Source organism: Hylobates moloch, unplaced genomic scaffold (genome assembly GCF_009828535.3).
Source record: "Hylobates moloch isolate HMO894 unplaced genomic scaffold, HMol_V3 SCAFFOLD_12, whole genome shotgun sequence".
Taxonomy (NCBI): Eukaryota; Metazoa; Chordata; class Mammalia; order Primates; family Hylobatidae; genus Hylobates; species Hylobates moloch.
In genome coordinates, this window is record NW_026652287.1 from 85,716,890 (window position 1) to 85,732,380 (window position 15,491).

Consider the following 15,491-nt stretch of genomic DNA (forward strand, 5'->3'; position numbering starts at 1 on the left):
AGTTCAAAGATTATATGGAGAGAAAAGAGGCAAACCATCTAAATCAAGTTGCTCTACCTGAACTGAGACCTCAGCCAATCAGCTGCTCATGAAAGAGCCCAGGTGAAGCCAGCAGAAGAACCAGTCTTGCTGACCCACAGAATTATGGAAAATAATAAATTGTTCTTTCAGCCACTGATTTGCGGAGTGTTTTATTGTGCAGTAAGTGATAACTGATACAATTGGCATCCCCTAGGTTTTCGACTGTGACTCATTTCTTGTCTCACTATACACATTTTTGTGGGTGACTGCAATAATAGTTGCAATCTGTAAATGAATTGCATGATGATGGTTCTCAAATCTAACTATTACGACCTTGAGCTCAACTTCTTTTTTTTTTTGCATCTTGATCTTTTCATTTTCATAACTTACAGGCACCTCAAATTTGACCCATGAAAACTAATTCATCATACTCTTCTCTAAAATATCAAACTATTCCATTGCCTGAGTTCCCATCCTACTGAATGCAATTATTAATAGTGTTCCCCACCTGTCTACCCAGCTTGAAAACTGAGTTTTCCTAAACACTTTCCTTTGCCTCTCTCCTCTTACTTTAACAACCAATCACTGTTTGTTTTATCCCTTCTCTTAAATATCCCAAATATCTGCCCTCATATTCATCACGCCTACCACAATTCAGACAACTCTGTTTTACTATATATTACTGCAGTAAGATATTGTAGGTTGTTATACAATCTTTCCCCTTCACATTTGTGCCCCATAATCTTACCGGACTGTCATTTTTAAACTGCAAATCTATTTTTTAAGTTTTTTTAATTGAAATCTTTGAACTATTTCTAAGTCCTGCATTTTAAACCTGTCTCTGTCTCTCTTTATCTCACTCTCTATCTCTTGTCTGCTCCTAGGATTCCTTCCATAATCTGACTCCTCTAACTCATAGCCAGGCATTAATTAATAACACATTGAGGTAGCCATTCCTTACTTCTTGCTGATCTCTGACAGATCTACTATGAGAACAACCTGCTGTTACACATATTACATTATTGATGGCTAGACTGGAATGGACTGCATCTGCTACGCTTTTATTTTGACTTCGAGCTTTTCCATAACCTGTTGTCTTGTCCGGAAACACTCTTTGATCCCTTCTCCATCTAACTCTTACTCTGCTTTAGGTGTTAAGTATTGCTTTCAGGAAAGTTCTCTGACCTTCTCTGAATAACCCCACTCCCACAAACCCAAATGGAAATGTGTGCTTATTTATTTATTTATTTATTTATTTATTTATTTATTTATTTGAGGAAGTCTCACTCTGTCGACCAGGCTGGAGTACAGTGGTGCGATCTCAGCTCACTGCAACCTCTACCTCCCAGGTTCAAGTGAGTCTCCTGCCTCAGCCTCCCTGGTAGCTAGGATTACAGGTGCATGCCACTATGCCTGGTTAATTTTTGTATTTTTAGTAGAGACAGGGCTTCACCATGTTGATACTTCTACAAAATCTAATGTACACTTAGTAGCAGCACTTTGTACTTTGGATAATGCGTCCTTTTTTGCTAGTTTGCCAGTTAAGTCCTGGGCTAAGTCTCACTTTTTAAGTCTAAATGCCTAATACAGTAGGTATTAAACTTGGGAGTGGGGTAGAGATGAGAAGGGGGAGTTGTAGGGAGATTAATTTCTCAGTCAATAATCTAGATCAAGTGTCTGAAAACTAAGGGACCTCATGGTTATAACTGCCCCACCACCTGTTTTTGTAAATAAAAGTTTTCTTGAAACACAGCCAAATCGATTTCATTATGTATTGTCTATAGCTGTTTTCATACTACAATGACAGAGTAGTTGAGATGGAGACACTATGACTGGGAAAATATAAAATATTTATTATGTTTTTTACACAAAAAGTTTGACAACTCGTGTCCTAGATAATTTGGCTGCCCCAAAAATCTACACTGTATTTATTTAAATAATAAAATGTTTACTGAACTTCAATATCTACACGAGTTTTCTCTGTACCATTCTCTAGGAGATAAAAAGGTAAAAATAATGTGATCTTTATACATACACACACACACACACACACACACACACACACACACACCCCCTTACAGTCTAGTGGAAATAATGGCTATATTTGAAAGCAATTTCAACCAAAGGTAATGATTAAAGGATCATTAAAAGGGTGACTGCCTTATGTGGCCTGATTGTGATTAATATAAGATTAGTCAGCCTGACAGCCCTGACTGGGAAACCAGTTTGTGTTTTGCCTTGAAAGCCCCACTACAGGTGCATTGTGCTATTCTGTATTAATCAGCCCCATATGGATGTCAGGAAGGACGAGAGTGGGTTGGATGAAAGGCTGCTTTCACAGTCCCATCTCAGGTGCAGTGTGTCCAAACACCAGGTGTTTACAGGTGGAATATTTAGAAACATTCAAATCACACCTTAATTTTTTTCACTCTTCACCCTGATGCGCTTCTCTCCCAAAACCTATCTCTGCCATATTTTCTGTTCTTTATGATGACACACAGAACCAAAATCTCCAGTCACTCAGAACCAAAATCTAGTCACCAATGGTTCTTTTTTTCCATCCTGATACTGGCCCCATGCATTGAATTTTGAATTCCTATAAATTCTGCCTCCATGGTGACTCTTGAATTATTCTTCTCTTTCTATTTAAGAAAGTCCTTTAACTCTCTCATACCTGGCTCACTCGTATTCTTTCTCTATTCCTTCATAGATATATATATATAGATATATATATATATACACACACATATATGTATATATATACACATATATGTGTATATATATATATACATGTATATATATATATATTTTTTTTTTTTTTTTTTTTTTTTTTTTTTTTTTTCTGAGACAGTGTCTCACTCTGTTGCCCAGGCTGGAGTGCAGTGGCATGATCTTGGCTCACTGCAATCTCCGCCTCCCAGGTTCACACCATTCTCCTGCCTCAGCCTTCCGAGTAGCTGGGACTACAGGCACCCGCCACTGCGCCCAGCTAATTTTTTGTATTTTTAGTAGAGACGGGGTTTCACCTTGTTAGCCAGGATGATCTCGATCTCCTGACCTCGTGATCTGCCTGCTTCAGCCTCCCAAAGTGCTGGGATTACAGGTGTGAGCCACCGCGCCCCGCCCATTCCTTCCAATATTTTTAAATATATTTCTTCAATTTAATATTTATGTGACATAATGATTATATCATTTTCTTGCTCATAGCCCTTCAGTGGTTCCCACCACAATATAAAGAAAAATTAAATTAAATTTAAAAAGTAAAACAATCTGTTTGGCCATTCACAAACTCACTGATACTATTAGGCCAAATATTTTACATTTCTTCCTGTTTCTCCTTTACCTACGATATTCTTTTTCCCAACTTTTTATATTCTAATCTTCTCTCTCATTTAGATTCCAATATAGATGCTGTTTTGTAAAACCCACAGAGGTCGCTTCTACTTGCCACCTAACATACCACTCTATCTATATCACAGTCTTGAGCTTCAGGCCCCAATATCTTACTGAATACCTCTACTTTATGTATTTACCTGGCATCTGAAACTTAGCAAGGCTGGAGAAGAATCATTTAATTTTCCACACATTCTTCCCAACATCTGCTCTTTGACAAATATCTTCAGAATCATCCCTGTTAAAACCCTCAGAATCATCCCTCATTTTTCATCTTCCCTCATTCAGTACAAATTTAAGTTCTCTTTCTAAACTGTATCAATTTTGTCACCTACATTCCTTCTCTACGATCATTACACTAGTCATCATATTTTGCCTATACTACTGTAATGTCACCGCAACTAGATTCCCTGCTTTCATTCTTTGTCCTACTACAATTACCTCTCTATATACTAGCCAAGTTGACCTTTTGAAAAATGTAAATAAGATTATATAATTCCCCTGGTTAACACCCTTCAATGGATTTCCCTTGCATTTAAAGTACAATCAACATCCCTTATGATCCACAAATATCTAAATAATCACACTCCATCTAGGTCTTCAGCTACATTCCCTACTTGTAAGCCGCTTACTAACTGGTCTTCCTTCATGTTTTCCACAGCTCCAAACCATATTCTGTCTCAGTGACTTTAAACCTTCTGTTCAACCTGGCTAAAACAGTCTTCTACCACAAGCCTGACATTCCTAATTTCTTTGGTTCATTACAGTCTTAACTAACAAGCCAACTCTTCCCAGACCACTCTCCACTCTCCACTACATGAATCTAGTTTTTCCTGATAACAGTAATTACTATCTCAAATGTCTAATTCACATATTGTTTTTGCATTTTCTGTCCATCTACCACTGCATTATACATTTGATCAGAGGAAAAACCTTGATTATCTTTCTCACTACTTTATCCTTAGCATCTAGAAAAATATGTGGCACATACTACAAGGTAAATAAATATTTATTATTCAACATATGGATTTTATTATGACACTTTAAAATGCTTGTTTTGTATTTCAGTTGTTTACATATGGCTTGTGTGTCTTGTTAATCAGCAAGCTCCTTAAAAACATAATCCATACCTGATTTATCATTAATATTTCACAATACAACTCGATATAAATATATATGTGTGTATGTGTGTGTGTATTTAAGTAGATCACAAGTCTGACAGAGTGAGATTTGTGATCTACTTAGAACATCATGTATATTTTTTTCTGAGATGATAAAATAGATTTTCTAGTATCTAATAGCACAACAGTGTGGTTGTAGGCAATAATAATTTAATTGTACATATTAAAATAACGAAAAGAGTGTAATCAGATTGTAACACAAGGATAAATATTTGAGGTGGTAGATAACCTCATTTACCCTGATGTGATTATTATGCATTGTATGCTTGCATCAAAATATCTCCTGTATCACATAAATATATATATACACTTACTATGTGCCCACAAAAATGAAAAATAAAATATTATGAGCATATTCTGTAAAACAACACATTCCACAGTCAACCATTTTACTTAATCTTCTAAATTGTGATTACAGCAAGTTCTCCTAATTAAAAGTAGAACCACAAAAATTGCTTAACATTGTTAAAACAATAACTTAGTCTATGTCTCATGGCTATTTAATTACAGTTCTAGGAAGAAATTCCTTGACTTTCACTGCTGGAAGAACAGGCAGTCAAGAAACAAAGTTGAATACTTTGTGGTCGACCTCTGTAATGTGTGCAGTTTCCTGCACTATTAACAAAGATGAAACCTCAAAATTCTACTATGGCCTTTCAAGTGTTTTTACTAATCATGTACAATTCTTCTCCACATGAGAAGGTAGTTATTACATGTCTACCCCATAAAAAGATCCATGGTTTATCAATAGCATCTCTCTTATCTTCCAGGAAAACACAAGGTCTTATGTGCAGAGCTGAAATAGGTATCCTTTTAGGCTTTACTGTGGAAGACTGCGTTTTCCCAAAACAAACGCTCTTCTACTGAATGCTAAATTACCACACTTAACCATAATTTCAGGGATTCCAGTGGGATTGAAAAAGATCAGAGTAAATAAGGAGCTTTAAGAGTAACTAAAGGTATATGAGGTGGCTACAAAATGTCCCAGCCATTGGTTGAGAACAACAAACATGCATCAGAGGGCATATTAATAGGCCTCTGACACAAAGCTTCTACCAATCATACACCATAATTAATGAGCCTGAAAATTTGCTGAAGTTGGACCACTAAATGCATCAATGGAAATAAAATGTAAAAGACTCATAAAATGGTAGAGTTACTCAATTTCAAGATCTGATACACTGACCAATTTAATGTGATTATTAGAATAAACAGAAGTCAACTGCCATTGACTTTCAGCCTGACAATGTTATATAAATACACAAAATTATTGTAAATACTTCTATTGTAATTGTAAAATATTGTTTTCCACCAACTCAACTAAGATTATGGGTTGCCAAACTGACCACATTACTGCCCGTTTCTTGGATTCTTCTCTTTTGATTATCATATGTGAGTCAGTCTTAGCCCTGTGTGATTCAGCCCCCTCCTACATATTTGTCTAAATCTTATTGCATTCCCTTCTCTTGTTCAAGCCTGTCGCCTGTGGGAGTTTAATAAATGCTAGCTAATTATGATGATGCTCATTTTATTTTCCTTTACCTCCATTTACTCCTCTCTTAAATATTTCTACATAGAATTAATCAACATTTATTGAGCACCTACTCTACAGAGGAATAGCCTTCATCAACTCCAAGAGATTGTACTCTAATTTTCTTAATTATATTGCAAAGGTTATGATTTTGTCTACCCTGTCAAAGATAGTTTTCCATGGAAGAGTGATTTTAAAAAAGTTCTTGCATGAACTATTTTACTATAATGCTGTTTTCTCAATTAGGAGTTTAATCTCTTAGGAATGGGGTTTTGTCTTTGCATGTCTGGTACAGTACTAAACACAGTTTACCCATCCTAAAGAAACAAAATTAAAAGATAGCCACTCAGAACATTCCTATAACTGTGTTGCTAAACTATCTCAAATGAGTAGGAGATATACTCCACATTCAACAGTGAGGTCTATGGAACCCATTCAGTCTCATCCACCCAACTTCACTCATATGCATACCTGGCTGTGTTCTAGGGGGATGAGGGGAGGTAAGAGCATCTATAGAGAAGAACAAATGACCATGATTCTTGATTTGTTTTCCTACCAAAAGTCTGGTAAAGTTGCATATAATCTATTTATTAGATATGGCCCTTTACCACTTGAAAGCCAGGAGCTGGGCCTAGGAGCAAGGAAAATGAGAGGTCAACCTTGCATTTATGGATTCACTCTTTAAGTTACTCATGTATCCACTTAACATAAATGCACTACTGATCAGCTGTATTTTAAGAGTATATGTTGAATTTCTTTATTCAATCAACAAATATTTTTTGAGCACTTACTCTCTGGCTATCTATCTGGGAAGGAAAAATACAAGTAAAGTCCCTGCTCTAATTGGACCTATACTCAATGATTTTTTTAACAGAATGCTTAAATCACTTTATTTATAGAAGCAGGGTGCATTCTAGTCTGAAGATATAAACCTCTGAGTATAATTTTCCTTGTTTGTCAGCAGATTTAATTTGCATTGCTCATTCTTATACTTGAAATATCTTGTTTATTACTGCCAGTGCTAAACATCTTCCGAAGGCTCTACTCCACTTGCATAAATACTTTATACCTGTATGATCATTTGTATTAGTAATTGCTTTCAATTTTATCCAACAAATACACAAACTTTCTCTAGAAGGTGTAGTACTACAACAGACTACATAAGAATGGAATCACAATCTATTAAAAATAGTAAAGAATTAGCACTTAAGAAATCAATGTTGTGTTTTGCCAATGTTGTGTTTGGATGTCAAGAAATTAATTAAGCAACCATACATTAAAGTCATTAGAATGCAGAAGTAAGCTGAACTTTTTCCTCTGACGTATACATGGTGCAGATATCATGAGGTTTCATTTTAGAAAGCTGATATGTAAGAGACAAAGAGATTCCTTGTCAAGGACTGGTATTCATATACACCTGCAAGAGGTAAACACATACCCCTACTTCAACCTTATTTCATTTTCAGAACTACTATCAAAAGAATAGAGCCACACATTTGCGAATTATTTAGAGTTATCATCAGATCTCCTGGAACTACATGCCAATAACATAGCATCAAAACTTCCTGAGTTATACAGCCAACAAACACATTATCTAAATTAAATTGTTAGACACCTTCAAACTTTTTAAAACTTTTCTCCAAAAAATTAATTTAAGTACTTCTTACCTTGACATGTGTCAGGCACTGATACTGTAGATAATAAATTTTATGTAGTACAAAGCTGGCTTAGATTTTCTTGAGAAACAATTCAGGTTTAACCTAGAGCTCAATTTCACCCTTGGCACAGCTCTCAGGATATTTTTGTTAGGGATAAAGCATTCCAGTCATTGTTCCTAATGAGCTATCCACTGCCAACTAATAACTACTTAAGTTACCAGGTATAATCAGGGGAAATCACTTTCAGGAACTCCTGAGAATTATGAAGATTTACATACTCAAATATCTGGCACTTCTCCATACAATTTTGGGTACATTTTAAATCTTGATTGGAAGGATAAAATAGTGCATAATAATTTCCCACTCTGCAGAATTCACAAATTACCATACTTCTAATTACAGAGAGAAGACATCCTTCTTGTCAGCAACTTTTACCCTAACCACAAAATTTAATTCTTTCTTCTGATGAAGCAATCATTGAGTGATTTACTTCTAGTGACAATATAATGTAGTTGGCCTTAAGAACTGTTGGCTAAATATGTTCTAATTGATTCAAAAGCAACCTGGAATGCAAATTTTATGTTATCAATTATAAAACAATAAAGCTATAATATGTTATGCTAATAAATTCAGGACAAGCAATTTTTTTGGAGTCTTTTAACTTTAAGTTGATATTACAAGTATGTCTGCTATAGCCTGTGGTGGATATTCATATATCAGTATGTTTTGTGAAAGCCAAAGGGAACCCTTGAGATGACTTAAGGGAAAATGAAGAAAAAACTAAATAGTACTTCAAAATAATTTTAAGTGCCCTTTAAACTGGATTCAATATTTTTATATTCCTTATTTTTTATCTTACAAATCACCTATGCAAACTATTCTAATTTACTATTTTGAAAAATATGTTGGATATTATTTCATTATGGCAATGTTATGCTTCTAGCAAGGTTTGGTGAAAGTACCAACCAATTCTCTGTCTCCAAATTTTATTAATTAAAACACTAAGAAATCATACCTTACAACCAAGTGTTCCAAAAAAGCTTTATAATAACATTTTAGTTATCTGAACTTTTACAAAATTTCTGATTGCTATTTAGACACATTAACATTGAAACAATCCTTACCTTGAAAACCTAATCTAATGTAAAGACAATCACATTCACCAATGGAATCTATGTGAATGGTAAATAGGTTCATAATCTAAATCGAATTGTTGAATGTCCACATGAATCTCAAATGGATTGGTGTTTCCTTATTTACTACTTTAGCTTTCATGTGAGGAGCACTGGTTCCCTAGAGACTTTTAGAAAACACTTTCAGAACTTGAACAGCTTACTGAAAAAATACCTAGACTCTCAAACATTTGTATTCTTCATGTTGAACAAAAAGTTGATGAAGAAGATATGTATCAAGAATCTTTGGAATTCAGTGATAGAATATTCTGTTTTTCTGGAATCAAAATAAATAATTCATCTCCTAAAAGCAAAAGATTCTCTTAAAACTGAAGTCTTCCAATTAAACATTACTACAATCAGAAAAATTTTAAAGATTAACTCTCATTGTAAACAGAAAGAATTTAGGTTGGGTCCAGGTCTTTATATGAAAGTTTGAAACGAAAAGCCTGATTATATTTGGGCATACAAACTTTTTAGGCTTTTTATTTAGGCATCTATTATTCTCAAATTTCCTGAATACTATTTCCTAAATTGTTGAACTAAATAAGAGTCTTTAAATTTAGAAAAAAAATTATCTAGTAGGATCAAATTAGCTTGGTTTCAAAATCCATATAATTATGTGTCCATCTCTTTAGGGTTTGAATTATATTAAATATCAACTAACCCTTTAAAAAGTATTCACTTTTGTATAATACCAGCTGGTGTCACATGATGAATAGAGAATAAAATAATTAGTATATTTATGGTTTGAGTACAAATTATAATTCAGTTTACAAAACTGAATAAACAATTGTATCATAGGTCTACCACATGGCAGCCACTGTCCTGGACATGAAAACACAATGGTGTCTAGACAGATATATGGCCCCACCTTCTCCAAGCTTTATGGTTTGTATTTTCTAAAATTTTGTGTTACCTCATACTTTGAAGTTTTAATTGCATCCTGTCCGTCTCTAAAACTCTCAACTATCCATTTATTATAAGAACATTTATAGTACTATCTCATGAGGTTCAATTTTGGGTGATTAAATATATCCAAGAGTGACCAAAAATGGAAAGAGAGGCAGAGAGTAGCACACAGAAAAATTCTGTAAGCAGACTTTCTCAAAATTTTGTGATCTTTAATCCCCAATGTTCCTTCTAACAGTTCATATATTTTCCTGCTGATAAAGATGCAATTATGCTCAAGTAATTTTCCATTATTGTTGCCTGTTATATATCATAAGGCATATAAATATATTTGTTATCCAAATTCTTACTTTACATTGTACAAGAAATTTTATGTCTGTATTTGAAGAATATAGTGACTCTTATCAGATAACTGTCTTATCATAAATCACATTTTCCATGAACGGATAAATCACTCATCATTTAGGAAAAGATATTTTGTTTCTGTGCTTTAGAATGTGGTTATTCAAATCATTATGGAAACTGTAAACAAATTGAGTAAACGTAATCTTGCAAGTAATTTTCACCTGTGGTCTCACCTTTGCTAAGGTGAAAAAACAAAACAAAAGACCCTGTATATAGCATTAGTAAATACCAAAACAAATATTAGTTCTATTTCAATACACTCTGTGATTTATTCACTGCTTAATTTGAAATACTCATATTTTTGTGTCCTAGACCACTGCTGTGGTTTAAATCTTCCTTAAGGATTGAAAAATACAAATCTGTAGAGGGAAATACTTTCATTAGAGAAGCTTACGCATATCCTTACTATTGCCACCTTTTCCAAAACACTTGCGTTTATAACAAAGCATCATCTTCAGGAGCCATTCCATTTTCTGAGAAACATGAAACACGATTAAACTCTCTATTTTTTATCTTTATTTTCACCTTTTAATAATTTTGCATCGAAAACTTTTAAAAAATGTTTGTATACTCACCTCCTCTAAAGAAAGCTAGTTTTCTAGGTAGAGTAGATAGTAGAGTGGCAGAACTGATGCAATGAAATTGAAGAATATGCTTCCCTGAGGGAAACTCAGGGGCGCATGCAAAGTTTTATTGCCCTGTATTTGGCATACCAATGACAGAAATCTCAAATTGCTAAAGCAAAACAAAAAAACCTCAAACAAACAAACAGAAAGCCCTGACTACAGGGATAGTATGCCAGAAACACAACTTGATTTATGAAACCATAAAGTTTTCCAGAGTATTTTTATATATTTTGATGACATTTAAACAAATGCCAAAATAATACTACAAAAATACCACTACAAAAATATCACTTAAAAACCAGAATATTTTTATTTTTGGCTTGGGGGAGGCTTTTCTGGAATATTCTAGAATATTTTAAAATGCATTGTCACCATCAAAACACAAATTTTAAATACTCAGACCACTTTATTTTAATATAGTTTCATTATCTGTAATTACCATAAATACCATATTTGTGAAATATTGTCAAATTATTAGAAAATAAAGCTTACTTAGAAACTTTTACAGTATTTATTAAGGCCATTTACTTTCTAAAGGAAATTTTGTCAACTAAATCATGAATACATTTGGAATGAGTTAAAAACAGGATTTTCAAAGTAGACGTGTGTACAAAATAAAGTATGGAGATTTACTTTAAAGTTGTATTACTCTATATTGTCATGTAGACACTTTAAAATAATTATATCATTTCCTACCATGTAATTGTATCCTTTTAAATCTGCACTGAGCAAATTATGACAAGTACAAACAGGCATGATTAAGAGAAAAGTGGTGGACAAGCCCCTATGCCAAAATAAATATATTTTAAAAAAAATATAGCCCATGTCTAAATTCATGCTCAAGTTTTGGGCATGAAAACGTAACATTTGATGTGTAAATAAAATATTTAATAAGACTAAGACAGACATACTGTCCCTAGAAAAATATGTGTGTGTATGTGTGTTTTAAGTAACTTATTTATACTATGGGCATTTCAAGCTTGAAATATCAAAGTAAAATGGTAATAATAAGGATTAGAGAGGATAGCTGCTTGAATCCTTCTTTAGTGCTTAAAACTACCTAAAATTCTCAAAGATTTTTTAAAGAATCAGTTCAAACAAAGTTTCTCTCCAGAGTGTTTCCACTTTGGGAACATTCCAGGTTTCAGGAATGCCTCACTCTCAGGGGAGCCAAAGCATTGTTTCTGAATTGTATCAGCAGTTTTATTTTTCATCTTACTTAGTGGCTATAAATTCTAGTTACATCTTTACCAAAGTTTTAATTATTTCTACAATATTCTAAAGTTCTGTTTGAAATAAAATGACACTTTTTATTCTACTACCCTCAAATGCCCAGGGCAACAAAAAGAGAAACTGTTTATGTTGCTAGTTGTGGAACCAGGACTGGTCAAAAGGGGAGAAAGGAGCCAAATATAATCACTTTATCCTCTGCCATCCTTGAGCTGGTCACTCCCATCATCAATACTGGGAGAATATCCTTACCATCTAGGTATTCACACTAGCCTAACTCCTTAGGCTAGGACTTTGTCCCCACAAAGCCTTTTTTATCAGAATCTAACAACCACAAAACATACTTTCACAGGTAAGGTCCACACTACACACACCAGACACACACACACACACACACACACACACACACACACAGAGACACACACACACACTCACACGCTTGACTTTACCTGTTTTTATGCCGAGTCTTTAGCAAGTTTCTTCCAAAGGGAGCCATGGTCTGTCGGGCAAACGAATAAAGAAATTATCTTAAAGCTATCTGAGGGTGGGGGTGGGGGTGTCTGGATTTCCAGGGTGAAGGGAGGAGGGCTGGAAGCTTTCTCTTCTCCTCGGATGTTCCTGGCTTTCAGCTCATTAGTAGCCAGCTGAGAAAGTTGCTGGAAGTTGTGCAACTGCTGCTTAACTTTGAACTGCGGGATTGTTGTGGCTGCTGCACCTTTGGAGACCTGCCCAGCTTCAGCCTCGAAGAAGGCGTTTGGAAGCAGGAAAAGAAAAAAAAAGAAAGAGAGAGAGAGGAAGGGAGGAGGACTCTATTGTGTTCTGTAGTTATTTACAGACTTAAAGAACTGCCAACCCCACAGGCATGGTAATACCGATGCAATGGGAAATTCACCGGATCTGGAAACCCCCCCCCGCCCCACCCCGCTTTCCACACCCAACCACACAAGGTGTACTGAATGCACATAAAAGGATTAAAAGTAAATATCCCCCAACTCCTGCTCAGCTCCAATCTGTGAAAAGTTATCTGATCATGGCAAGCATGAGAAAGAGCCGAGAACTCTCTTTGCCAACTCATTCGACCCCCAGATCCCCTGTCAGGGTGTCAGGACTTTAAAATATATTAGGGAGAGCGAAGCTGGAAACCGGATCAAGGTGGACTCACAGACCACTTAGGATTTTAAGTCCCTGTGTTCACGGTCTTAAGAGCTTCTTCCAGGCCCCTCCTCCACACTCTCAAGTTCATCTTGCGAAAGTCGAAGGACCTGAAGGACCACAGGGCTCCAGGGCTGATGCGTCACAGTTTGGTCTAGGAACCAGCTGGAGTTTAGTGTTTGACTCCCAAGGCGTTTATGTTGACCCCTACCCCATCTTTGACATTCATTGGGCTTTTAGAGCCCTGGGAATTTCAGAGGAAAAGCAAACTGCTCCTGCCCCTCAACGAGTAAAGAAGACACACCTAGGGGATCTGCTGGAACTCGAAATGTGAAGTGGAAGTCTAAGGGAGGGAGGGCTTCATCTGGTCCCAGGAGAGCTCAAACCCAGAAGCAGGGCAGGCGAATGGAGCTGAGAGAGTTCAGGTGCCTGTGGGAGGCCCTGCGCAGCTCCCACCAGGTACCTGGCACTCATGGGAAAGCACTGTTTCGGGGCAAGGGCCAGGAGAGCTTTCTCATGGACGTGTTTTACTGGGATTTTGCCCCTCCTAAAACCACCCCACCACCCTCCACCCCGCCAGGCTTCTAATCATGGGCTTCCCAGGCAGTCGATGAGGGAGGGAGGGAAAAGAAAGCCAACAAACTTGTGAGTTCCTTCTGAGCCTTGGCAAAGAATATGAATGGCTCATACTTACTTTGGGAGTTTATCCTCTACCCCCAACAACACCAAACAAAAAAATCATCTCAAGGGCTTCCATGATTCTGATACACACTGATTTATGCAGTGCTCAGATAAATCATGTTTTTCATTATTTATTATCATAATCTTTCTCTATTCATCTATATTTCATGTTTCTGTATGTGCATATACACGTGTCTCATATACTATTTTATTATTTATAATATTTTCTTTATAATTTTATATAATAAATCATATATTATATCCGTATATTCACCCAAATCATTATGAAGTGAAAAACATTACAAAAGCCAATGTTAAAGTTTAGTTACCTTTTTATATCCCTGGGAGTTTGGATAATTAAAAAATACATACCCATCTTAATTTGATATGGTCAGTGATTCCAGAGAAAATCAAGACACCAAAAATAGTAATGACACATTCTGTGTATATATATGTATGTGTGTACACATATATACATGTATAAACATCTGTATAAACATCTTCATCTTTGTAAACATAAGTATGTATATGTGTGTTTATATATATGTATGTATTACATTCTGTGTATATATGCACTTCACATGCAACATAAGTTACATAATCTTGGGTGTATTTCTGTTTCCATTCTTGATTTTGTTTTACTAGCACCTCACAAGAAATGATTTAAACTATTATGGAAGTTTACCTAGTTATTCTAGGTTGTTCAAAATGTAATCCCTTAAAGCTATACTGCTTACTTATTAATATAATTGTTGCAGCCAATTGCAAATAATTTCACATTTACAAATATCCCTATGTTTCCTTTAGTTTCGGTTCTCCACGCTTATTAACATTATTTATATACATATGTGTATTATATTTTTCAATAAAAGAGTTTTAATGGGGAATGAGGAAACAATACTATGTCTTTACTAGCATAATCTTACGCTGAGTTTCAGGTTATCACAAATGAGTTTCATTTAGGTGTCATTAATTCTTGCACAAAATGCCCTATTAATATTTTTCATGACAAGCTCTTTGATGTATAAGAATTACACATAAAAGCGTTTGTACACATTAAATATATACCATTTTTATTTGACAATTATACCTTAATAAAGCTGAAAGAAAAAGCACAAAGGGTTAATGCCTCTCAGATAGTAGAAGCGGAAAGGAATAAAACAAACATGAATATTAATGCCTTAATAGAAAAATAAGCAAAAGCAATCTTAAAAGAAAGTAACAAAACCATTGTTTTTTTTAGTTTTTATTTTTTATATTTTTTTGAGTTAGGATCTTCCTGTGTGGCACAGGATAGAGTGCAGTGGCTATTCACATGCACAATTGTTACACACTACAGCCTCAAACTCCTGAACTCAGGAAATGTTTGAAACACAAATAATGAATGCTTGAAGAACTGAAAACTTCGTGTACCCTGAGGTGATTATTACACACTGTATGCTTGTATCAAAATATCTCATGTACCCCATAAATATATACACCGTATATGTACTAATACTTTTTTTAAGTAACCTTCACTAGTAACTAGG

The 15,491-nt window shown here is 35.0% G+C and overlaps 1 protein-coding gene across 1 annotated transcript in view; it reads right to left on the reverse strand.

Moving 5' to 3' along the window:
• RASSF9 (Ras association domain family member 9) overlaps positions 1–12,636 on the reverse strand; it is a 32,375-nt gene extending 19,739 nt beyond the window's left edge. The window contains exon 1 of the mRNA XM_032171673.2: positions 12,579–12,636. Within this exon, the coding sequence (XP_032027564.1) occupies positions 12,579–12,625 (47 nt within the window). The 5' untranslated portion in view covers positions 12,626–12,636. The remainder of the gene's footprint in view (positions 1–12,578) is intronic.
• Between the last annotated feature and the right edge of the window lie 2,855 nt (positions 12,637–15,491).